Genomic DNA, 25,380 nt, shown 5'->3' with positions numbered 1-25,380 from the left:
TCTACCCACGCATCCAGCAATGCCTCGTGCAGCTTGTTCTGTGCGGTCTAGGAAAGGGCCTGCGAGGAGGGTGCTGGTAGGGCCAGGCTGCTGAGGCATCACTGGTGGCCCCTACACACCCTCTTACCGGAGACAGTGGGCTTTCCTAAGGCCCACAGGGTTGAGAGCACCCTGTGTGGTCCCTCACTTCTCCCCTAAAGCAGCAGAATCCTTGATGATATCGGCATCTTCTGGCTTGAGGGACCCTGCAAAGTGCTTCAGATGAACTTCCTCAGGCTGGGCAGGGTGTCTTTCTCGAGTACTTGCATCTCTTAAGAGGGGAACCAGGGCAAAGTTCTTCCAGTTCCTCCCTGCAGCTGAAAGATGAAACACTATTACTGCTTTGGAAGCAGCAAAACGATACCAAACAGTCGTTTGCTGGCCTTACCACCCTCCAGATAAAAGGGGGCACAAGCACATCGGTGCTTCCGGAACACAGGGATCAGTGCCATTTCCTCTTTCCTCACCTGATCGAGGAGGCTCATCTGCTCTGGCAGCTCCTAAATTCTCCTCCTCGACCCCACCCTGACTTGCTTGTGGCCTCAGGATTTTCCGGTGCTGCTTTCAGCCTCAGTTTCCTCCCTGCCCACGTGGGAGGGAGAGCAATGCTGGGGCTGCCCTGGGAGCGGCTCCACACCAGGTCAGCTGCAGGGTGATGAACCCCAGCCAAAGAATGAGGATTTGGGGTTCAGGCCCCACCAGGGAATAGCAGATTGGGAACAATGCCAAGGGAACCATGGTGACACTGGGCCTTGAAGTGGGCTCTCATGTGTGGCCTGAAATCCAAGGAAGCCCCTGAGGAGGACCCACTGTCACCCCCCAGAGCGATCTCCAGCCCCTCCCTCCCCCCAGCAACCTCAGAGAAGTGACAGCCAAGAGGAACAGCTGTACGTGCTCTCCTTCTGCTTGCCTCTGGCTGGCCATCTTGGGTCTGATCTTTCTAGAAAACCAGCCTAAATTCACACCTTTGGCCCTCAGGCCACAATTCAGGCTCCTCTGTTGGTGTCCTGCACTGGTCACATCCCAAAGGCATCAGGATTGTGGGAGGCTGGGCCCATTGTGACCTCCCAGCTGAATTCTCCAGGCCTCGGGTTTCCCCTGGGCCCGCAGGCTGACACTGGCCTGCCCCCGTTCACCACAGCCTGATACAAGCACCAGGAGGATGTTTCAGGGAAGGCATAGAAGCAGGAAGCCTCCACGGGGAGACAGGCCAGGTGCTCACTGAAGATACCATCTTCTGGCTGGCTGGATGGTGGGGATACCCCTCCTCAGAGACCGCTTGGCCCAGCTCCAGTCCCTGGGCCCTCAAAGCAGGCATGGGGCTCCCAGTGCCTGCTTCCCACAGTCCTGATACGAAGACCCCCTCACGTGCTCTCCCTAGCTCAGCTACTGACCACTTTCCTCCCTGCCCTTTCTCTCTTGCGCTCCCTCATGCCTTCCCAATCACTAGTGCTATGTGGGTGGGGAGAGTTCCCTGTTACCTGAATAATCTGATTATTCATTATGGGAGTTTCCACTGTTACGAGGTTGTATAGGAAAGCAAAATCCTCAGGAAATACTCCCTACTTAAGCATAGGTGTGAAACCAGGGATCCTCTAACCATCTCCTAGCCCCTCCCCAAGTAACATGAGTGTGTGTGTATCCCTGTCACTGGATCAATGTCTTTATTAATAGCATAGTGAACGTGCAATGCCTCAAACAGCCAACAATGTCATGCAAACACAGTGCAAATCAACTGCAAAGTGAAACAGCAGATCTTGTAAAAAGGTGTGTGGTTTCATGAAATCAATGAGGGCAACGTTGGAAAACTACTCGAATCCCTTGCAAAGCCATCTTTGAACGGCTCTGTGGTGAAGCTGGACCAGTTAACAACCGAAAAAGAGATAATAAGTGTTATGACATGACACGGGGAGCGCTTCTAATGAAACTTGTGGGGAGAGTATAGGACTGCAGGAGGCCCTTGGGAACACTGATGAAGCCCTTGAGTAGTTTTCCAAAAGTAAGCCTCTTAATAAAATAGATTTCCACTTCCAGCTCTGATGGAGTATCTAGTACTGGGCTAGCCATCCTGCTATAAACAATCATAAAACTGGACAAAATACATGCAGCAAACGTCTTCAGGCATAAGACAACAGACTGAGAAGCTGCAATTGCTGAGAGAAGTGAGATTCACAGGGTGAGCCCTGTGATCGCCCTAACGTATTGCTTAGGGACAAGTTCTCAGACTACAGTGCAGCGAGCTGGAGTCTAAGCAGAGTGTAGCAGTGCCTCTGAGCTCAGGAAGAAGGGAGCAGCCGAAGTGGCCGTGCCTCTGAGCAGCCGAAGCAGCTAGAATCTGTGGGACAGGGTGCAGGAGACGAGGAAGAAGGGAGCTGTAGGGGTAGAGGTCCAGAAGTCTTTGGGGTGGGGTCCCCCCAAGTCCTTGGCTCACAGTTGGGCTGTACTTGCACAGGCTTCTCAGACAGCGGATGCTATGGGGTTGAAAGTGGGACAGAGACACCAGAAGTTGAGCCGTACTGAGGGATATTGGAGATCCAGCCCCACCAGTGGAGAGACTTCCTCACCACCCTTTTTCTACTCTGAGGATCAAGCTAAAATACCAGAAATACCCTACTTACTGTACACACACTAAAGTAAGATCTACTCGAGACCCACCCTAAAAAGCCTCTAACCAAGCCCCGACAAGATCCACAGGGGAAACAGTTTGGAGGTTGAGTCCTACAAGTTTGATGGGATTGGCAAATACCTTGGAATTTCCACAGGCCTCCCACAATGAAGGTTACAACTAAGCCTACACAAGTTCAAGGTGATTCATCAGTAACTGAACTGCCAACTAGGATAAAAATTCAATCAACTGTCTCTACAACATATTATTACGATGCCCAGTATACAATTTAAAGTTACTAGACATACAAGAAACAAAAAAATGTGACTCACAGCCAGGAAAAAAACAGTCAGTAGAAACTGACCCCAATAGAAATTCCATAACCAAGAGCCTAACGCTTGAAGTGTAATATTCACTGGACGGGCTTAATAGCAGTTTAGAGATGACTGAGGAAAGTGTCAATGAATTTGGAGACAGATCAATAGAAATTATCAAATTTGAGAAATAGAAAAAAATTGAGGAGGAATGAACAAATGAAACCCACAGGACAATATCAAATGGTCTAACATGCATGTAAAAGGAGCAGATAGGGAGACTAAAGCAAAGTGTATATAGTTTCCAAATATATTGATGTACAGATCCAAGAAGCTCAGCAAACCCCAAGCAGAATAAAACCAAAGAAAACCAAACCTAAGCATATCTTAGTCAAACTGCTGAAAAGCAAAGATGAAGAGAATGTTTTGAAAGCAGCCGGGGCTGGGGTTGGGGGCGGGGGTGGGGGGAGGGTGGGGAGACACACTACAGACAGGAGAACAGCAGTGCAAATTACGGGTGAATTTTCATCAGAAACAATGGAGGCCAGAGGACAGCAGAGAATCACAGTTTAAGTGTTAAAATTAAAAACAACAACAACAGAAAAACCCCTGTTAACCTAGAATTCTATATCCAATGAAAATATCCTTCAAACACGAAGATGAAATCAACATTTTCAGGTAAACAAAAGCTGATATAAAACTAATCTATACTGATCGAAATTAGATAGTTACCTGGGATGGGGAGGGTGGAATTGACTACAAAGGGGCATGAGGGTCTTTCTGGGATGGTGGAAATGTTCTGTATCTTGAGTGGGGTAGTGGTTGCCTGAGTGTGTACATTTGTCAAAACTTATCAAACTGTGCATTTAAAATGTGTGCATTTTATTGTATGTAAATTACATCTCAATAAAGTATACTTTTTAAAGTTTGTGCAATATAAAAAAATGAGCTTCTCTATGAAGCAATATTCAACATGCAGTGTCATGCTAACAGGCAAGTTTGCCTGAAAAATCATGCCCTTTCCCCGAGCGAGCCAAAAAAAAAAAAAAAAAAACTATCAACACTTGATTCATTTGTTCATTTAAGAGTTAGCAACATTGGGCTCCCTGGTGGCACAGTGATTAAGAATCCACCTGCCAATGCAGGGAACACAGTTTCGAGCCCTGGCCCGGGAAGATCCCACATGCCGAGGAGCAACTAAGCCCGTGCGTCACAACTATTGAGCCTGTGCTCTAGAGCCTGTGAGCCACAACTACTGAGCCTGCGTGCCTAGAGCCCGTGCTCTGCAACAAGAGAAGCCACCACAATGGGAAGCCTGTGCGCCGCAACGAAGAGTAGGCCCCGCTCGCCGCAACCAGAGAAAGCCTGTACACAGCAACCGAGACCCAACGCAGCCAAAAATAAATGAATAAAATAAATAAATTTGTTTTTAAAAATTAAAGAAAAGAATTAGCAACATCAGCAAATTGGCAAAGTAGGCCGCTCTAAACACCCATGCCTCCACAAAAACATTTTTTAAAAAGGCAGAAACTTTAGAACCAATGCAGTCAGAACTCTGTGAAACAGTCCAAGGTTTATAGCAACTTAAAAATGTTAGGGAACTAAAACTACAAAACTCTTTAAAAAAAAAACTAACAAAAACAACACAGGGGACAATCTTCCTGACATCGGATTTGACAATGATTTATTGGATATTACCCCAAAAGAATAGGCAACAATGGAAAATAATAGATAAATTGGGCTTCATCAAAATAAACGTTTTGTACATCAAAGGGCAACTCACAGAATAGGAGAAAATATTGACAAATCATATATCTGATAAAGAATTAATATCCGAAAGTTACAAAGGACTCCTATAAAAAAATTTTTTTTAATGGGCAAAGGGCTTGAATAGGCATTTCTCCAAAGAATATCTATAGATGGCAAATAAGCACATGAAAAGATGTTCAAAATCATTAGTCATTATGGAAATGTAAATCAATGAGATACTACTTCACATCTATTAGGATGGCTATAATCAAAACGAAAACAGGAAATAACAAGTGTAGGTGAGGAAATGACACCCTGGTACGTTGCTCCTGGGAATGTAAAATGACTCAGCTGCTTTGGAAAACAATTTGGCAGCTCCTCAAAAAAGTTAAACCTAGAATTACCACATGATCCAGCAGTTCTACTACCACCCAGAAGACTGGATATTTGGAAATCAAAAAGAATCTTGTACACTAGTGTTCACAGGATTATTCACACTAGGCTAAAAGGTGGAAACAATACTAATGTCAGGGAACAGATGAATGGATAAATAAAATATGGTATATACATTCAATGGAGCATTACCGAGTCAGACACAAAAGGACAAATATTGTGCGATTCCTCTTATACGAAGTACCTAGAATAGGGAAATTCATAGAGACAGAAAGTAGAATAGAGGGGCTGGGAGGAGGGCGAAATGGAGATAACTGCTGAATGGGTACAGAGTTTCTGTTTGGAAGAATGAAAACATTTTGGAAATAGGTAAGGGTGACGCTTACACAACACTGTGGATATAATTAATGCCACCAAATTGTACACTTTGAAAAAAATGATGGAAATGGCAAATTTCATGTTATATATATTTTACCACAACTTAAAAAAAAAAGAAAAACAGACTTAGTGCAGGGTTGTAATTATAACTCAAAATAAGACTTCAATATAAGACTAGGCTTGCCTCATTTTTAGGTAAATATCTTCCATTGGACCTTTCATTTCATGTCCACTGTTAAAATGTTTACTATTAATGATGAAAGGACTTTTTCTGGTAGTGATTTTCCACGGGGCTTCTCTGTTCAAGGTGTACATCTTCTCCTCCCACTCTTCCCTCCTCTGCCTGCCTGGATGTGTTGGGCCGGGTGAGAGTCCCTGTTTGTGTCCGTAAGCCTCACGGAGCTGAAGGCAGATGCTGGGTGTGAGGACTGGGCAGGAGGAGACAGGGCACCCACGGAGAGGCTGGACGTGGGCTGACGGCTTCCTCTGGGGCACTGACAACCAGGGGGGCGTGCAGAGCTAGCGGGCACGGGCACACGGAGCAGCGGGCTGCGCAGGCGTGCGAGAGAGCACGGGAGCGCCCATGACTATGTGGGTGGCTGACACCTGGGGCTGCTCCAGGAGTGGGGGACCCCAAGGCTTCAACTGCCCACCTTCCCCTCACCTCGGCCCGACCGCAGGGAGAAGCTCAGTGTGCGTTTGATGCCCTCACAGTTGCCCGGGTCTTCATTGATGATGCCCACGTTGGTGTTCCAGGTGGTCCAGTTCACCTCGTCCACCCTGCAAGGGGAGGAGGTGAGGGAGCAGGGAGCTGGTGGTCCACGGCCAGCTTCCCCGCCCCGCAGGCCACACCCGTAGACCAGGATGGGGAGACACAGCTGGCGAGAGGAGGCGCAGAGGGGCCTGCCTTTTGGACACCACCCCTGAAGATGAGTTCTCTGACCACACTGTGGGACCCAGGAACTTTAAAGATTGGATTCCTGGTTCCGACCCTGATCGCTAGGTGACCCCTTCTGGACACCTCATTTACCAGTATTTCGTGTCTGGATCCCACCATCTGGGATCTATGGTGGGGCCCCTATGCTCACAGTCAACCCCTAGGGCAGCCCCTGAACCTACAGCTGCCTTGGGAGAGTCCTTTATGTTCATGACTGGGCCCAAGAGACCCTGAGAAAGGCTTATGTTCCCACAGTTGGTTCCAGGTGGGTCCTCCATACCCATGCTAAGCCCTGGAATGGCCCCTGTACCCACAGCTGGCTCTGGGTGAATCCCCAGGCCCACAGGTGAGCCCTGAGTTAGGCCTCTGTACCCACAGCTGATTCTGTGGGGTCCCAATATCCATAGCTTAGCCCCCAAGTTCCCCAAGCTTTGATTCTTGCCTGGGAATTACCTGAAACACCACCTGTAGTCGTCCTTGCCGTCAGCTGTGTACCCCACCTGCAGCAGCTTGCCTGAGCGAAAGGCCTTCCTCATACACTTAAGGAAGCTCTTCTCCGTGTCCAGGATGGTGATGGCTCTCTGCAGGACGACACAAAGGGCAGAGGGGCAGAGGGTTCATCCAGGAGCCGCCCCTGGCTGCCAGTGTCACCTGCCAAGATCAGCGTCTGCAGGGTCTCTCCCCGTCCCTGCGCCTCCGAGCCGGACCTCCAGAACCCTCTGCACCAGGCTGGTTCCCACAGCCAGGCGGGTGCACATTCCATGGATGGAGCTCAGACCTGCACAGGCGCTGCTGGTGCCTTCCGGGTCTGGGCAGGGCAACCATGAGTTGGATGGAGTGTGCCAGCCCCAGTTCCTCCCCTGAGGAGCTCACAAAGGGGCAACGTGGTATAGTGGCTAAGAGCAGAGGCTCGGGGGTGAGACTGCCTGTGCCGAGTCCTGGCTACCTTGGACACAGATACCTAACTTCTCTATGCCTCGTGCCTTCACCCAAAAACGGGGAGAGTGAGAGTGCCCTCTTGGTAGCATTACTGTAGGATTAAAGAGAGCATGTACGTAAGACACTTAGAACAGTACCTGGTGTAGAGCCAGTGCTACTTAATAACAATGATGCTTTTATCATTAGTTGGAAAGGCAGATGTAGACCAGGTGTCTCAAAGATGCAGCTCTCAGGGCCCATCCCATATTAGCTGCTTCCCGAGTCTGGTCTCTGGTGCCCACTCTAGATGGAGTTCCTCTGCGACAGGCACCCCCGTGGGGCTGAACCCTCCATCTCCTCCCCGCAGGGACTGCCCAGCCCACAGTAGACACAGAGTCTGCAAACACCCGCTGGTGACCCTGGGCAGGGACCCCTGTGGGAGGAGCCAGGGGGAGCCAACTGAGGGAGAGGCTGCTGCCTGAGCCCGCGGCCTGGCTAGGCTCTCTGCACCCTCCCCAAAGCGTGCAGGGGATCCCCTCGTGCTGCACACACCCCGCCAAGCACCCACCTGCAGCTTCCAGATGTTCTTGCTCTCCTGTGCGATCTTGTTGACCGTCTCGCCCATGAGGGCAATGAGCATGTTGAGCAGGAGGATGTACGTGAGAATCACATAGGCCAGTAACAGGATGACAAAGACAGCCTTGAAGTCATAGTTCTCCGTGAACTCCAGGTCACCCATGCCGATGGTGAACTTGAACAGCTCCAGACACGTGGAGTACAGGCTGTTGTAGGAGCTGTCGGACGGCCGGCAGCCAGGACCTCGCCACCTGTGCGACGTCAACTCAGCCGACACGGAGCCATTCTTCCCATCCTCAATCAGTGTCACCACCGCTGTAGGGCATGGGGAACATGTGGCTGGATGGAAGCCAAGACCCCAGGTTCCCCAACATGCACACCCACTACCCCCAGGATGGGTCTGCGGCAGGAACTCTGGCCTGGCTGTGAGAAACCTTTGTGTGATTTTTGTTTTTAAAAGCACTCCCTTCTTCAAAACTATCAGTTTGTCATAATATACTGTTTTATTAATAGAAAAGTTTTATCATCATCTGCCAGGGGAAAAAATGCGAAAATAAGTATATATGCACAATGTGATACGGTCACATGTGTGCAGTACACAAGCTGCCTAACCTTACATGTCAGCCCTGGGTCCGCATCTACTTTCTCAGTCACACCTTTGTCTGCCTGTGCCCCTTAGAGGGCAGCCCAGAGCCAGCCCATTCCAGAACCATGGGGGCTAAGCAGCTCAGATCAGAATGGCTTCTTGCTGCATTCTGTACTCTTCTTTGGGAGAGATACTCCAGAGCCTGAGAGCTTCTGTAGCAGTTGTGCCCCATGGTTACTGCATAACCCCCTTGGCCTTATCCCCTCCTGTGGCTCAGATCAAGCGCCAGAGCCCACACTAATCCCTATGAGATCCCTTCCAGTCAAAGCTGCCCATCACTCCCAGACAGGATACCACGTGAACCATGTAACAGTAGGACTCAGATGGGGATCAAAGCAGGACTCAGTTGCTAAGAAAAGGATGTGGTGTGTCAAAAGGGCACAGGAGCCAGCTGCAAGGGACCCCTAATGACTATTTCTTGGAGAATTTGAGCATGAAAAGAAATGATAATAGTAAGGAGTTATAACCCACTTAACAAAGTGAGAATCCACACACACACAAAAGAATCAAAGAGGCCCTACTGATGTAAATAAATAAATCAGTGTAGGAGAATGGAAACCCCTTCCATTATGTTACTGCAGGGAAAGCTCTTCCAGACAATAGAATGCCAGCTAACAAACGTAGAAAGAATAAATTAGAAAATTATCATTTGGCAACCATCACAGGATCAGGTGATTCAGGTGGGAACCATCAGTGGATGCTAAAATCACTGGGTGAAAGTTTGATGAGAAACAGGATATTTACAGTCTCAAAGCATCACCTCACAATTTACTTATCAATTACAAAGGGAAAGATAATAACTTGACAGCGGATAAATCTGGTAGACCTACCAAAACCAGGTAACCAAAGGTAACATCACCAGAGGGAATGTAAATTGGTGCAGCTACTATGGAAAACAGTATTGAGTTTCCTTAAAAAACTAAAAATAGAGCTACCATATGATCCAGGAATCCTACTCCTGGGCATATATCTGGAAAAAACAAAAGTTCTAACTCAAAAAGACACATGTACTCCAATGTTCATAGCATCACTATTTACAATAACCAAGACATGGAAGCAACCTAAGTGCCCATTGACAGATGAATGGATAAAGAAGATGTGGTATATATATATACAATGGAATATTACTCAGCCATAAAAAAGAATGAAATATTGCCATTTTCAGCAACATGGATATACCTAGAGAATATCATACTAAGTGAAGTAAGTCAGACAGAGAAAGACAAATAGTATATGGTACCACTAATATGTGTAATCTAAAAAATAATATTAATGAATCTATAAGCAAAACAGAAACAGACTCACAGACGTAGAAAACAAAACTTACCATTATCAAAGGGGAAAGGGAAGAGGGGAGGGATAAATTAGGAGTATGGGACAAACTGCTATACATAAAATAGATAAGCAATGAGGATATACTGTATAGCATAGGGAACTATATTCAATATTTTGTAATAAACTATAATGGAAAATAACCTGAAAAAACATACATATATGTGTGTAACTGAATCACTTTGCTATACACCTGAAACTAACACAATATTGTAAATCAATTATACTTCAATTCTAAAAAAAGAACCACAAAGTTATCATCAGAAATGGGACAGACAGACATCACGGGACTCCTGATATAAGGAAGACACACATTACTTCACTGATATTCTGACCAAACATGTATACCGAAATCTAATTGTGAGGAAACATCAGACAGACACAAACTGAGAGACATTGTAAAAACTGGTCTTTACTCAATAAAAATGCTAAGATCACAAAAGAAAAGGAAAGATTGAGGAACTGCTCCCAACTGAAGGAGACCAAACAGACTTGACAAGTGAATGTAATGCGTGATCTGGGATTTTCATTTCTGTAAAAGATATTTTTAGGACAATTGGTGAAATTTGAATAAGGCTGGAAATGAGCTAATAGTCCTGTATTGATATTGATTTCCTGATTTTGATCATTATGCTGTGTTTAGGTAAGAGAATGTTCTTGTTTTTAGGAAATACACACTGAAGTATTTAGCACTAAAGGACTGATCATGTCTGCAACTCACTCTGTTCTTTTAAGTATGGTGTAGTGTGTGTGTGTGTGTGTGTGTGTGTGTGTGTGTGCGCGCATGCGCGTGTGTGTGTGTGTAGCTGGGAGAGAAAGTGATTTTTTTAAATGTGGTAAAATTTGGGGAATCTGAGTAAAGACTATAGAGAAGTTATTTGTACTATTCTTGTGGCTTTTCTGAAATAACATCAAAATTTTTAAAAAGTTTAATTGAGCCAAAATGCAGCTATACTATAGGTAAGCAGCACTTCATACCTCTAAAATGACTTAAAATCTTTTATGAATCAATTTCTAAGTTCTCCTACTATTTCAGTGTATTCACTGTCCATCTGCTCTGTCACCTGCAGGCACACACCCCGGTGGGCCTCTCCCCACCCAGCCCGGCAGGGTCCTCAGGAAGCTGAGGTCAGCGGGACCCCCTGCCCCCCACCAGCCCTGACCAAGCCCGTTACCTGTGGAAAACCCAAATAGGAAAACGAGATAAACAAACATGAAGCGACACAGGTCTCTCAGGATCATCTGCGGGAGAGAGCAGGCTTGTCAGAAGCAAATCAAGGCCCGGGAGGGGCCAAGGGAAGGGCCAGGACTGTGTCGGCCTGGGGGTTCATCTTGAGCCCAAGTGGAATCAGAGGACAGACAGGTAGGTTTGGTTTGGTGGTTTTCAGCTCAGGTGTCATGAGGGAGTCACCACAGCTCCCCCCGCCCCCGCCCATGGGCCTTTTTCTGGTGGGAGAGGGGGGCCTGGCATGTGGCAGGTCAAGTTTCAGGGGAGCCCCCCACACCTGGGTCAAGGCCAGATTGCCTCATTGTTGGGGAATTCTCTGCAAAACTGGGTCTTAAAGCAGCACCTCCCCAGACAACAACTCCCCAGACCGGGTCCCACACACTCAGGAGGTAAACGGGCTCTGCGGAGAACCGCTCCGGCACCGGCACCCACCTTCTCAATCATGACAGCATAGATGCCCATCTGCTGGAAGCCGCGGGTGTAGTAGAGCATGTTGGTCCAGCCCATGGCCAGGGAGAAAACCATGGAGGCCACGTACTCCTTGCAGTGGCAAAAGTATAGCACGACGGTCCCCAGCATGAACAGCGACTGCACGAAGCTGACGGGGGAGGGACAGCAAGCCCTGTCCATGGGCACCGGGGGGCCTGCACCCTCACAGACAAGACCCCAGATGCCTGGACCTCTCCTCAGAGGCACAGCCCCAGGCCACGGGTGAGCTGGGGATGGCTGTCCTCCCTCCTTCAGCCCATGAGTCTCAGTGGGAGGAGTATCGCTCCCAAGAGACAAAAATCGGTTCGGGGGGCAGGGGGAGGGGGTGTTGCATGTGCAAAATCTTATCCTTTTTACACACAAAACACAGATACAAATACAGTTACATAAACGCATATATAGTACATTTGCAGTAGGAGATTTTATGGGAGGGGCAATTAGGAAAAAAATGTTCTAAAAAGGCAATAATGAAAAAAGGCTGAGAAACAGGCTCCAACAGCCTCGCTGCCCAGTCCCTGGGAACAATAACCTCACAGACAACAGAGAACCTGGGAGGCCTAGGCCTCTGAGGAGGTCTAGGCTGTGCTCTCTTAAAGAACCACAGGTAGAGTCTGCTGGTCACACCCTCAAACTCAGGTGAGGAGCCAGGGAAGATGTCCTTTCACTCTTTAGTCTGGTGAGGGCTGCCCTATTCGGAGCCTTGGACAGGCTGGAGGACGTCTGGATGATCCTATGATCATTATCCTACGACGATCCTATGACAGGGTCTGCTCAGTGGTCCCTTCTTTACTTATTCGTCCCAGGTCTCCTTGTTCATCATGGCCTCCTCCCGGAAGTGCCCGCCCAACAGCTGCATTAACACAGAAGCCTGCACTGACCACCCAACCTCCCATTTGTGTGTGAGAACCCAGCAAAAAGTCACCGCTGTGCTGATGTGAGTGTCCTGAAAACTGGTGTCCTTAAACTGGCTCGTCAATTGGAGTTCTGCTGCAAAGAAAAACTATTCCTCGGCATCTGCAGACCCTTGGCCAAAATAAGAACTGACGCCAGCTGACATAAGCAAATGGAGTCCCCACCTAAGAATTCTGGAAGCTGGGACGTAGTGAACAAATGGAAACTGACCTAGCAGACCCAAGAAAGCCAAATCCATAGTGTGGAGACCTGAGAACCAACTCGTTTCGTCAAGGAAACTCAAAAGGCTTTCGAGGGGAGGTGAAGAGACCTGACGTGAGTAAGAGTGGAGGTGTTGTCTCTGAAGAAGATAAAGCAGAGGGTCTTTGGACCCGGTTTCATCAGACACCCAAGAAAGCATTGGTATTTTACCCAAAACAGGAGATTGTGTGATTTCTATACAAGACATTACGTAAAGCCCTCTTCTCCACTCAGCTCTCAGGAAGCTGGCAGCTAGACTTCTTCCCTCCGGATAGGAGATTGAAAAGATCCAACAGATTGACTTTGGACATTCTCCAACAAATTGTTTATCTAGACCAGACTATAATGCAGCTAAAAATTGATAAGCACCGGGCTTCCCTGGTGGCGCAGTGGTTGAGAGTCCGCCTGCCGATGCAGGGGACACGGGTTCGTGCCCCGGTCCGGGAAGATCCCACATGCCGCGGAGCGGCTGGGCCCGTGAGCCATGGCCGCTGAGCCTGCGCATCTGGAGCCTGTGCTCCGCAACAGGAGAGGCCACAACAGTGAGAGGCCCGCGTACCGCAAAAAAAAAAAAAAAAAAATGATAAGCCCCATTCATACATTAAGAGCTTCCAACCAGCTTTTCAGTCCTCCACTCTTAATCATGAGCAGACATCAAAGATTTCCAAATATTCTGAGAACGGCCTCTACATGAAAGAGAGAACTAAACAAGCAAATGGGAATCAACAATTTGGAGCAAACAAAAGCTATGCAAAAGGAAAATAATTACCAAAAACTATCTTAATAGTCGTAGAGAGACAAAAGAAGATATTGCATCCATGAAACAAGAATAAAGTGTAATAAAAGGGAACAAATAGGAGCCTCCCTGGTGGCACAGTGGTTAAGAATCCACCTGCCAGTGCAGGGGACACAGGTTCAAGCCGTGGTCCAGGAGGATCCCACATGCCGCAGAGCAACTAGGCCCGTGCACCACAACTACTGAGTCTGCGCTCTGGAGCCTGTGAGTCACAACTGTTGAAGCCTGCACGCCTAGAGCCTGCGCTCCACAACAAGAGAAGCAACCGCAATGAGAAGCCCGCGCACTGCAACAAAGAGAAACCCCGGCTCGCTACAACTAGAGAGAGCCCATGTGCAGCAACAAAGACCCAACGCAGCCAAAAATAAATAAATAAATAAACTTAAAAAAAAAAGGGGGGGGGAACAAATAGAATTTTTTTAAAAGAGCACTTAGGAATTAAAAACATGATATCAAAAATAATAAACTCACTAGAAAGAACAGAAATTAAAATTGATTTGAACCTCCCAGAAAGAAGAGCCAAAAATAAAGAGAACACAAGTGAAAAAATGTAAGAACTAGTTCAGGACGAAGTCAGGAGGTTCAATATACAAATCACAGGAGTTCCAGAAGAGAGATCAAGAAATAATTCAAGAAAATATACAAAAAAATAAAGGACATAAATTTAGAGATTGAAAGAGCCCACTAAGTACCCAGAATATTGGATAAAAACAAATCTGCATCAAGAAACATCAAGTTTCCAAACACTAGGAATAAACAGAAGATACTATAGGTTTAGGAAGAGAAAAACCAAAAGAGGTCTTAAAAGAGGATTCAGAATCAGAATGGCTTTGGACTTGTCGCCTTTCATACTGAAAGCAAAGAAAAAATGGAGAAATATCTTCACAATTTTAGAAGAATTTTATAACCAACCTCACTATCAATCAAACGTGAAGGTATAGTAGAAATATTTTCAGATGTGCCAGATTTAAAAGAAATTCCCTAGCACCTGGAACATACCTGGCACAGAGTGGACCCTCAGTATTCCTCACCCAACAAACGTTTATTGGGTGCCTTCCATCATTCATTCAACATGTTTATGAAGCCCTACTATGTGCCAGGCCCAGCGGATGTGAGAGAATGAGTGAGAATGAGCTGATTGCTGTAACCCCAGGTCTCATGCCCAAAAGATGCTATCTGCTACAGAGGCATAAGAGTCAGTATCACTTACAAAAGCATCTCACTGTAGCTGTCCACAAATAAGGTCTTCAGTGATGGCCGTCTCTGCAGGAAATATTGAATCTGCAGGTAAACAGAGTGAGATCCCAGGAAAGGTTAAATGGTGAGCGCCCAGAATGCTTCCTAAATGGAGCCACGATGGACCATGGGAGTGCATCAAAGCAAAGATAATGAAGACAGTGAAACAGGATGGGTCAGGCTAATGGGGTAATGTTATGTACTCGGTCAGGAAGATTTTTTTAAAATAGAGTGGAATTACAGCTATACCTAGAAGCAAAGATGGGAAGGAAAACCACCAAAATGTTATTAATTGCTGTGCTTGTGATGGAATTGGGTGATTTTTTTTCCTTCTTTTTAATTTGTACTTTTTCTTCCTAATTTTCTTAAAGAAGTTTGAATTACAGTAAAAATTCTTTAACCATCCTCCACCAAACTAACTCCCCAGGATAAACCAGTGCTCTCCACCCCCCGAAAACATTCTGGCTGATGCCCACGGTGCATGCTCCCCTCCAGGACACCCACACCCGCCTTGCCCTCCCAATGGTTAATCCTGTTTGCCAATAATGCTTTTTGCCCACTGCACTTGCTACTGCAGCTTTGTACTTTACTAAAATATAAACTAGGAGGGTGAAAATAAACAGAAACAGTTGTTTCTGTGAAGACAGAGTCCAGTGATTTGGAAAGACTCCTTAAAGGTGAGTTACTGAAAAAAAAAAAAAAAGAGGTGTAGCTTAGATCAAAAAGATTAAGGGGCGGCTTCCCTGGTGGCGCAGTGGTTGAGAGTCCACCTGCCGCGGGTTCGTGCCCCGGTCCGGGAGGATCCCACATGCCGCGGAGCGGCTGGGCCCGTGAGCCATGGCCGCTGAGCCTGTGCATCCGGAGCCTGTGCTCCGCAGCGGGAGAGGCCGCAGCGGTGAGAGGCCCGCGTACCGCAAAAAAAAAAAAAAAAAGATTAAAGGAAAAAATCACAATAATCTCAAATTCTGCATTCAGGTCCCTTTGTACATGCAACAGTGGTTCCACATATATTAGAAGAATGGCCAAGGAATATGCATGTTTGAGTTTTTAGTTAAAATGGTTCCAGTTTACATATAGATTTCTTTCATTATTCAGAGCTATAATGGGCTGTTTCAATTAATTAAACAACTACTAGTCATGATCCTGTCTCTTAATAGGCTTCCACTCTATCTCTGTAATTAAATATTACATTCAGTGGGGAGCCCTGACTGCCTGTCTTCAAGCATGACTGCCCTGGGTCTGCAGGGACCCACTGGGCAAACCTGCACCCTCCCACAGCTGTGAATGCCTGAGGGATCTCATCTTCACCTGTGCATCTCTAAGCTCCTCTATCAGGGCCATTATGTGGCTGATGAATTAAAAAGTGGGTGAGCGCTGAGTGAGTCTCTTGACTTTTTGTTTTGGTGATAGTGGAAACTCACGGAGTTGGAAGGAATGCTTACCCCTCGGAAAAAAAAGTAGACTCCCCCTGCTACAGAAAGAATCTCTCCAGTGACTCGGAAATAGCCCCCAACGGTGTGTTTCAGCTTAAAGGGAGGCTGCAAAGGGCAGAGAAGTTAGTGATTCCATTCACTCATTCATTCATTCAACAAACATTTACCTGGTACAGAGCCCTGCGATTAAGACCCAGCCCCTTCTGGAAAGGCTCAGCCTCCATCAGGAGAGAGAGACACAAATAAAGACAATGCATTTATGGGGACACCTGCAAGGAGGCCCCTCTGTGGGACCTGATTTCCAAAGTGGCAGCTTCCAGCTGCTGAGAGGAGTGTCCTTACTGTACTGTGCTCTCTCCTGGATGATGTCCTAACCTGGAGCTCTGCTTGGCTGGGAGGACGGTGGTGGCATCAGGTGGAGGCACCCTTACAGATCCAATGACATGTGCTTCCTGCTGTTCCCACAGCCTATGGCGAACGCCTGGTCTCCCAGAACTGTCAAGGTTCCCCACGGATGGTGGAGGGAGAGACGTCACCGTCACACACACACACGCACGCGCGTGTGCGCCCACGCACGTGTGTGTGTCGTCCTTGTGTTTCAGCCACAGTTTTCCGGAGTGGGTTTCCTTCCAGCCTATCATCCATGTTTCATAAGCACTAGTTCACTAGCTTGTCTCATGAGCACACATTTCGTTTCTCTTAAAATAAAGTCATTAGATGGCCTTAATAGTTGTATAGAAATTGGGTTGCACCTAACTAGGAAGTTGAGTTTTTCAACCAAATTTACAAGCAAGGCAACCTGGAGATAAAGGCAGCAAGTTAAGTGCTTGGATACTGAATGGAAAGTTCTCAGTTCAGAAACTTGAGGGAGTCTATGGCTCCCGGTAGCGTAGCGGAAAAAGTCTGGTCTTCAGTTAATCTGATGCATAACCCAGGGCCTGGCTTAGAGGAAGCCCTCGAAGTATATGTCCAGGGAATGAATAATGTGCAAGTGAGTGAACAAAAGCAGGCAGGTGAGAGGGCTGGCAATGTGCTCAGGGATGACGCCACCTGGGACCCTGAAGACACCCAGACGAGCGGAGAGGTGCTTCTGGAGCCCCAGTTCCTGCATCCTTTCTAACCTAGTACTGCCCCCCTGCGATCAGGGACCTCAGCGACCACAGGCTCGGCCTCTCAGAACCCGGAGGCTAAAGGAGGGGCTGAGAACAGGAGAGGGAGGTGAGACGACCAGGAGAGGGAGGACGTAAGATCTCCAGGTGACTCTTCCATGTCTCCAGGGTCTGGCCTGGGCCCGTGGTCTCGGGGTCTTATAGGAACGCCCGCCCCCTCCCCTCATCCCCCGCAGAGGCCCGAGCCCCAGGCGCACCCGGCCTTCCACAGGCCTGTAGTAGGCGGCCGTGGTGAAGATGATCATATACAGACAGTAGATGAAGAAGTTGAAGTAGAAGATGCGCTTGACGAATCTGTCCCACTTGTCCTGCAGGAGGCGGTTGAGCGGCTCCACTAAGAGCATGTCATGGCGATTCTAAGGGGAGCAAAGAGGAGTGAGGCTCACCCGTCCCGGACCCGTCTCACAGGACCACATCACACCCACGTCTCTGCAGGACCACGCCCTCAGCTCGGGCGGCAGCCGAGGGTCACAGCCGGCTCCCCACGTGGCCCCCCCGTGGGCCTCAGTGTCTCTGTTGTGCAGTGAACAAAGGGTGACATTGGACACGTGACCCTAAGAGCCCCTGACACTCAAGAGCGTACCAGTGTCACCCGACATTCTACGCCCACGCTCTGTAATAACGCTCTCCCAAGAGCCTACATCCTTGCTGTTCCCACAGTATCGGGAAGAGGCTGGCACAGGCAGAGCTTAGCATGAGGCTGCTGAGGGAGAGGCCTTTGAATTCCTTAATTCTCCCATTTCCGGCCCTGAGTCAGACAGGCTATCCAGGTGGGAGTGGCAATCACCTATGCATGAGACTGAAGGGAACGGGGAAGTCTTTCCTGCCGTGAGTGGGCCCAGTGCCTGGGATACCACCATTACAAGTATTGCTTTGGGGCAAAAGTCTCACATCAATGAGCTCTCTGTAAAGTTCAAGTATTCCTAGGATGTGGATGAGCCAAAATCAGGTCATCCTAGCCTTTTTGGGCCATTGAGTGCAACTCTGACCCAAGCTGGAGCTCCCCAAATAAGGACCATGTTCAGTGTCTTCTTGAATACCTTTGGGGATGGGAAGCTCTCTGCTGCCCCAAGAAGCTTGTCGGGAAATTCTGCTTTCTGGAGTAAAGTTGGTCTTCTCTGCTTCCCACCAGTGGTCCCCGCTCTGCACTCGGGACCCCAGTACTGCATTCCAGACCTTGAAAGCCTCCAGAGATGTGCAGATGGCAGCCGTGGCCCCAGAGCCTTCTCTCTAGGCCAAACACCCCAGTCCTTCTTGAGGTGGTTTCCTACCTGGGCCAGCCCTCTGGGAACACTTACATCAGGGATTCTGAGTCAGAGGCCCAGATTCAGCATGGCAGCCCAGGTGGGAGCTGACAGGACAGAACAAAGCAAGCCAGGCCTCTCCCTCCTCTGGATTCTGCCCCTGTAAGTGCAGCCTCTGCCCTGTGAGACATCATGGCAGCCCATCATCACCAACAGCACAGACTACAGCCCCCAAAGTCAGCCTCAGGGCCTGGAGCACCTGTCACCTTAGAAAGATGGGACAGCAGTGGTGGCAGGATAAACTTTTCATTAAGTGGCATTGGGACCCGCATTTGTAAACAAAATAAGTAAGACACCTACCTCACACATACACAAAAATCAATTCTTGATAAATTTAAAAGCCAAACATAAAATACCTACAAAGGAACTAAATATAAGTATTGGAAGATGTATGTGCAATCTTGAAGTGGAAAAGGCTTTCCAAAGCAAGACACAAGTCACAAAAGCTATGAAAGAAAAAGTCTAACCAATTCGACTCTCAAAATGAAAACTCTGTATAAGCAAATGATGCAAATGAAGTTTGCAAGAGACTAGGAGAAAATAAAATATCTGAAACACGTGCAATAGAGAAAGGATCAATTCATTTCATAACAAGAGCATCTACACACTAAAAGAGTAAGGCAAACAGTCCAGTAGAAGAGATGGCAAAGGACAAGGAACAGGAAATCTACCAAAGAAATATGAATGGTTGAAAACACATGAAAAAATTCTCAGCCTCACGGTAAGCAAGAAAACAAGAATTAAGACATCAATGAGATAGCATTTTGGGCTCCATGGGCTTAAACTAGGTTAAAAAAAAAAAGATTGGTAATACCCAGGTTGGCAAGGACACAAGTAGATGTGTACCCATGGGTGGTGGGCAAGTACATTCATGAAATCTTTTTGGAGGCCATACTTTCTGACTTAGCAATTCCAGTTCCAGGTGTCCTTCATAGAAAAATTCTCAAACCCATGCCAAGTGGCCGGTAGCATTGTAGTAGGAAAAAAAAAAAACAACGAAATAACTCAAATGTCATTCTGTGGATATTTACACCCCATTCCTTCTATGGAATACTTGCAGTAATTTTTTTTAATGAAGCAGACTCATATGTGCTGATAGAAAACTATCTACAGGGACTTCTCTGGCGGTCCAGTGGTTAGAACTCTGTGCTTCCACTGAAGGGGGCCCGGGTCCGATCCCCGGTCGGGGAAGATCTCGCAAGCCGAGCAGCGCAGCCAAAATAAAAAATTTAAAAATTTAAACAATAAAACATGCCACTAAGTGAAAAACATGGTTGTTCTGTACTATATATAGTATAATCCCATTTATATAAACAAAATGAAGCTACATGTTTTTATATGGTAGAAAAGGAGGATTCTTTTCTTGTCTATGTATTTTTGAAATATTTAAGTTTTATGGGAATATTATCATATATTGACTGTATGATGCAGGAAGACATTCGGTGGGAATGAATGGGGAGATGAGACCGCAGGGTGTAGGCCCCGGGTAGCAGGTTTCCATTGATGGGAGGGGCCAGAGCCAGATTAGGGAGCGGGAGTAGGGGCTGGGGTGCAGTGAGACCCGAAGCCCTTCCTGGCTGGGTCCCAGCCTCAGCCCACTCACAGGTGTCTCACTGCTGCTGTAGGCAATCACCTCCAGCACTGAGTTCTTCTCACAGGTGTCGATGCAGGACAGGTCGTACAGTGAGGAGTGCACGGGCCCGTAGGCCCACTCGGTGAACTTCCTGGACAGGTGCCTGCACTCGGGCTCCTGGATCTCCCTCTGGAGAATATAGGCCAGGACCTGCCGCAGGGATACAAGAGCCTGTTAGAGGCCAGCCTGGGGCCCTGCACGGGCTGCATTCCCTACCAGCTCTGCTCCAAGAATAATTCTGCTTCCCAGCCCATTGGAGACCCCACCCAAGCCCCAGGAGAGCCCCACCCCCATCTAGCAGCCTCCCGACCACCATCAAGATCAACTTCCCACTGCCTCAGACCCCAACTGCAGCCACATCGGACCCATCACCTGATCACACCTGGCCCCCCATTTCTCCCATCTCACAGTGAAGGACTGCAGTGGTCCACTCTAGAAAACCTCAAGCCAGAAGGAAATAAAATCCAAGAAATAAAACCAAGGTTATAAAGGTTATAAAACCAATGTTCTCATCCTAAGAGACTCAGTATGAACAGAGTCAAGCTCCCAGAATCCTCTGGTACTGAGAAGCCCCTTCCCCTCCAGTTCCCAGTTGCCCAGCCCCACCTTCAGCCTTCCATGGCCTGACATCGTCCACAGGCTTGGGCCTGCCCCACCCCATTAGGACCCCATATCACCCAAAAGTCCTATCTTCCATGAAAAAACACCAACAGCTTCTCTTTCCATTTCACCCTCAGATCAACCCACCCCCATCCCCAGACCCCAGCGCGCCACCCCCATTCTGTGTCTTGTCGGTGATGCTCAGAGTTGGAAATCAGAAACGGCCACGTGTGAGCTGATGAATTCTGCTCGGCATCTCACAATTCCCTTGGCTGACTCTAATGCCCCCTGCCCTCCCTCTACAGGCTGGTGGGGCAGCACCAGGGCTCTGCGTGGTGGCGATGTCAGAAGCTTAGGAAGGTAGGCAGGCCCCTCCCACAGCACCCCCTGCTCAGGCATGATGCCCCCTCCCTACCCCGATCTTCCCACTGCTGGCGGCCAGAGCCAACGGCGTCAGCCCCTTCTTGTTGGTGAGCTCCTCCAGCTTCAGCGCAGGGTGCAGTCTGGCCCCCAGGATCAGAATCTCATTGTACATGCTCGTCACAAACTTGGTGTTGTCGGCCGTGTTGTCAGCCACCTCCACCAGCGCGTGCAGCACAGTGTTGCCCACCGAGTCCCTGGCGCTGATGTCGGCCGACTGCCAGGAGTTCTGCAGCAGGAACTTCACGGTGCCCAGCTGGTTGGTGCACGCAGCCAGGGAGAGGGGCAGCTCACCTGCAGCCAACACAGGCAAGCGGTGGGCTTCCCCAGGAAGAGACTGGCCCTTGCACCACCCAGCCTCCAACTCCCCCCGTCTCCACCTCAAACCTCCCCTTAGCAATCATCAAAAAGCCAAGTGTCTACCACGTGGTCTCCCCACCAAAATAGAAGCCAGGCCGCCCTTTGGTTTTCTTAAAGAAGTCTCCATTGGCCGCGGCCTGGACGTCGGCCCCGTTCTCCACCAGGAGGGTCACCAGTGCCATGTTCCGTCTCTCGATGGCAATGTGCAGTGCCGTCTGGCCTGTGGAGGACGCGTGCTGTTGGCTTTGTGCTTGTCGTCCTGCGGGGGCTGCCCGGACAGGTGCCGGCGGTGGGCGTGGGCAGAACATGCAGCATGACCCCCCACCAAAGGAGGCCCAAGGAGGCCCTGAGGCAGGAGTAGAGACCCCCAGAACAGGGAACACCAGACTGGGAGCTGAAGGAATCAAAATGGCCCAAGTGTAAGGAGCACCGAGTCATTGTGGGGGTGGGGGGTGCAGGGACCCCCAGGACCAGGAGATCCCAACTCAGTGGCTGGACAGGGAGTAAGGAGCTCAGAGCCTTTCCCGGGCATGACGGTGCCCTCCTGGATCCAGGCAAACTTGTGGGCAAAGCCATGCCGGCCCGGGCCTCCCTCACCCTTGTAGTAGCCGTCCGTGTAGCTGGCGTTGACCAGCTCCTTCAGGCTGTCTGTCTGCCGGGCGATCTCCAGGAGAAGGGGGATGGTGTCGTTCTGCCCGTCGTGCAGGTTGAGCATGGCTTTCAGCAGGCAGGTCTTCCCTGTGTCCGGGTCTGCAAGACAAAGTGGGGGTCAGAGCAGGCAGCATGGCGGGGCCACTCCCGGGACCCGGCGGCTTCCGGGCCACCTTTGAATTCGCTGTCCGTGAGATGTTTCTTGCTATTCTTCAGAAAGAGCAGCAGGCTCTCCAGCTCTTCACAGTTATTCTGAGCCACTGCTTCGAAGATCTTCCTGCGATCATAGAGCTTGAGGTTCTCGGCAGCAGAGTCCTGGGATGGCTGCCTAAGGGCCAGAAAACACCTTCGTCTCATACTCTGGTCTCAGCCCTGAGGCCTTCAGAGCCTGTCAGGGGGCACAACTAAACCCCGAGGCAAACCAAAAGGGGAAAAAACACAATACAAAACCCACCGCTCAGTCCAGGCTGTAACAGGGAACAGTGGGGCGCGTGTACCCCTGTTGTGTCCCCACCCTGTGTGTAGGCATCATCTAGAAAGTCTTTGCAGCCTCCACTTCCTCCAATACCCAGGCCACTCACTTCTCTGCCTGCTCAGAGGCTGGGGGAGCCTGGAGGGGATGGAGGGCAGGGGTTTGGCTGGCCTCTGCTAAGTGAAAAAGCATCCTCACAGGGCCACAGAAGTCATCCAGCCCTGTGCAGTCCCTGTCCTGCTTCGGAGGAGGTGGGAGGCCTGGTGCACTCTCACTGGAACTGTTCTGTACTCTGTCTAAAAGCATCCTGCGCCTGAGCCTTCCAACTTAGTCCTCATGATTAGGGCTGGTGAGCGTTCTAAGCCTGGACCCAGAGATCAGCCAGCAGCTAGGATCAGCATATATGCCAGCATGTGTGGCCACATGTCCTGAAGGTCCTATGAGTACAGACGCTGGACCAGGCGACCTCTGGAGGCCCCCCAGCTCCCTAGCTCTATGACCTTCAGCCCATAAACTCGAGTATCACATGGTGTCTCCACGGCTGGGGCCTCAGCCAGCTGGGCCAGTTAGGCTCCTGGTGGAGAGGGAGGCTGAGCTCCAGATGCAGCTTACCTGGCACAGGTGGGACCATCCCCAGGCCTCTGGACGGTGACAACAGGGCTGACTGTGATGGCCGGGCAGGATGCCAGCTGACCTTCCTCATAAGAGCAGTCCATGAGGGATGTGTCCTCCGAATCACCCTTTCCAAAGAGCCGGCTGCGGCTCTTGGCCACAGGGAAGCTGTGGGGCTTGGCTGGAGCTGGCCTGGAGTTAGGGTCTCCATCTAGGGGTTCTGGGCAGGAGTCCTCTTGACGCAGGTCCTGAGATTCCCGTAAGTCTGAGCTCTCCCATTTCTTCATCCTGCCAGATCCTCTGTGGCCCGAGAGGCGGCCTGTGGGCAGCCACCAAGATCGGGTTTGCTCCCAGCTGGAGGGCTGCATGACCCCAGCCCCCACTGCCCTTGTTGCAAAGGCCCCTGTGAAGCAGGACAGCCCAGAAGTCCGACAGCTCCTGCCCCCAGCCTTCCAGAAAGGAAGCTTTCAGGGGTGTTGTACCTCCCACCCCAGAGGCCTCAGGGGGAGCAGGCCTAGCAGCCCCATGGCCAGCAGCCTCCAGGGATGAATGAGCCCCCAGCTTGGAACCATCAGGATGGATGGTTCCTCCTCTTCTCTGGGCCTCAGTTGCCTTGTCTGCAGAGTAGGAATGATAACCACTGCTCTGCCTCCCTCCAAGATCAGAATACGGGAAACAGGAGGAGAGGCTAATCTCTGGCTGTGCATCTGGGGAGGAGCTCAGGACGGCTCAGCCCCAAAGAGCCGAGCAGTGTGCGTCCCCAGGAGCAAGGTGGCTGCTGGCAGAGACCGGCACTCACACTCCACACTGCATGGGCCCTTGGGTGCTGTGTGTCACCCCCCCATCCTCATCAGCCACGCACTCTCCTACCTTTGCTCTTCGACCTGGCTGCTGCAGCTGTTGAGTTTGCAGGGGATTTTTTGCACGTTTTGTCATCTTTGTGAAATTAGTATATTTCAAGCATCCTGGCCCTGAACTTTTAGACTTTAAGTGATTCAGCGCCGGTGGGCCTTCTAGGCCTGAACACCTGGACTTACACTGGCAGCTGGTGCCAGCACCTATGGCTGTAAACTGCTGTTGATACTGTTTTCCACTCTTTCTTAACCTCCTTTCCTACTCTTCCCCTCCCGACTGGGCACCATCACTCCCTGATACCCAGCGCTGTCCCACATCTCAGGGACCTTGGCCTCCACAGTGCCTCCACATGGGGTGCTTTTTCCTCCTTCTCCTCCTGTCCAAACCGCACCACCGCTCAGATGCCACCTCCCCACTGATGCCACTTCCTACACGTCCCCTAATCCCTGCACTCATCGTGCTGCTCCCCTCCCGCTCCAGAGGGGCCCAGCTCATTTCATCCCTCCTCACAGCCCTCTTAGCACCGTCCACCATGCAGTCTAGCAATTTCTATGCTTAACTGTTATCTCCGCACCCTGCCCCGTGAACTCCACCTGGGCAGGGCACTTACCAGATCCATGTCTTTATGAAAAAAAAAGCTGTGCTGGGAAAGGAGTGAGATCAGATACAGACCCTTCTGGCTCCCATTTCCATAGGAAGTTAGAGAGATTCATGTTCCGGCAGTGGCCGGATTCCAGAAAACAGCCATTGAAGGAATGGGAGGCTTCTTAAGCCTGCATGTTCAAGTGAAAGTTCAGGCAGTGAGAACTCAGAGCACGTGGCTGGGCTGTGACAATAACTCGGCTATGATCTGATGCCCAGATCCACGCGGAAAAAGAGGCAGCCTTACCATTTCGCATCCTGTGAATAGGACAGACGATGACTACAGGCTCGTTTCCACTCCTGCCTGTTGTTCTGCATTCAGGAGGGCCTGAGTCTTTCTCTGATTCATCCATTAGGTGGAAACTCTGCTGCAGGAAGTATGCCCGGCCACAGAAAGCTCCACTTCCAACCAACACCCCTGTGTGCATCCCATCATTCAAC

General features: G+C 49.5%; 1 protein-coding gene across 1 annotated transcript; it reads right to left on the bottom strand.

Moving 5' to 3' along the window:
- Positions 1–183: 183 nt before the first annotated feature.
- On the bottom strand, positions 184–23,744 carry TRPV1 (transient receptor potential cation channel subfamily V member 1; the record flags this gene model as incomplete). Its single annotated transcript, XM_079904320.1, has 15 exons — positions 23,443–23,744; positions 22,532–22,686; positions 22,305–22,457; positions 21,787–21,927; positions 21,343–21,641; positions 20,298–20,477; positions 17,588–17,746; positions 16,231–16,326; positions 14,763–14,833; positions 11,548–11,713; positions 11,063–11,129; positions 7,902–8,224; positions 6,869–6,996; positions 6,143–6,258; positions 184–356 (listed from the first exon to the last, which is right to left on the bottom strand). The coding sequence occupies exons 1-15, from the start codon at positions 23,727–23,729 to the stop codon at positions 184–186; spliced, it is 2,514 nt and encodes an 837-aa protein (XP_079760446.1). The 5' UTR covers positions 23,730–23,744.
- Between the last annotated feature and the right edge of the window lie 1,636 nt (positions 23,745–25,380).

Source organism: Stenella coeruleoalba (assembly GCF_951394435.1).
Source record: "Stenella coeruleoalba genome assembly, chromosome: 19".
Lineage (NCBI taxonomy): Eukaryota > Metazoa > Chordata > Mammalia > Artiodactyla > Delphinidae > Stenella > Stenella coeruleoalba.
Note: the sequence above shows the minus strand (reverse complement) of the source record. Positions and strands in the feature narration are given on the sequence as shown.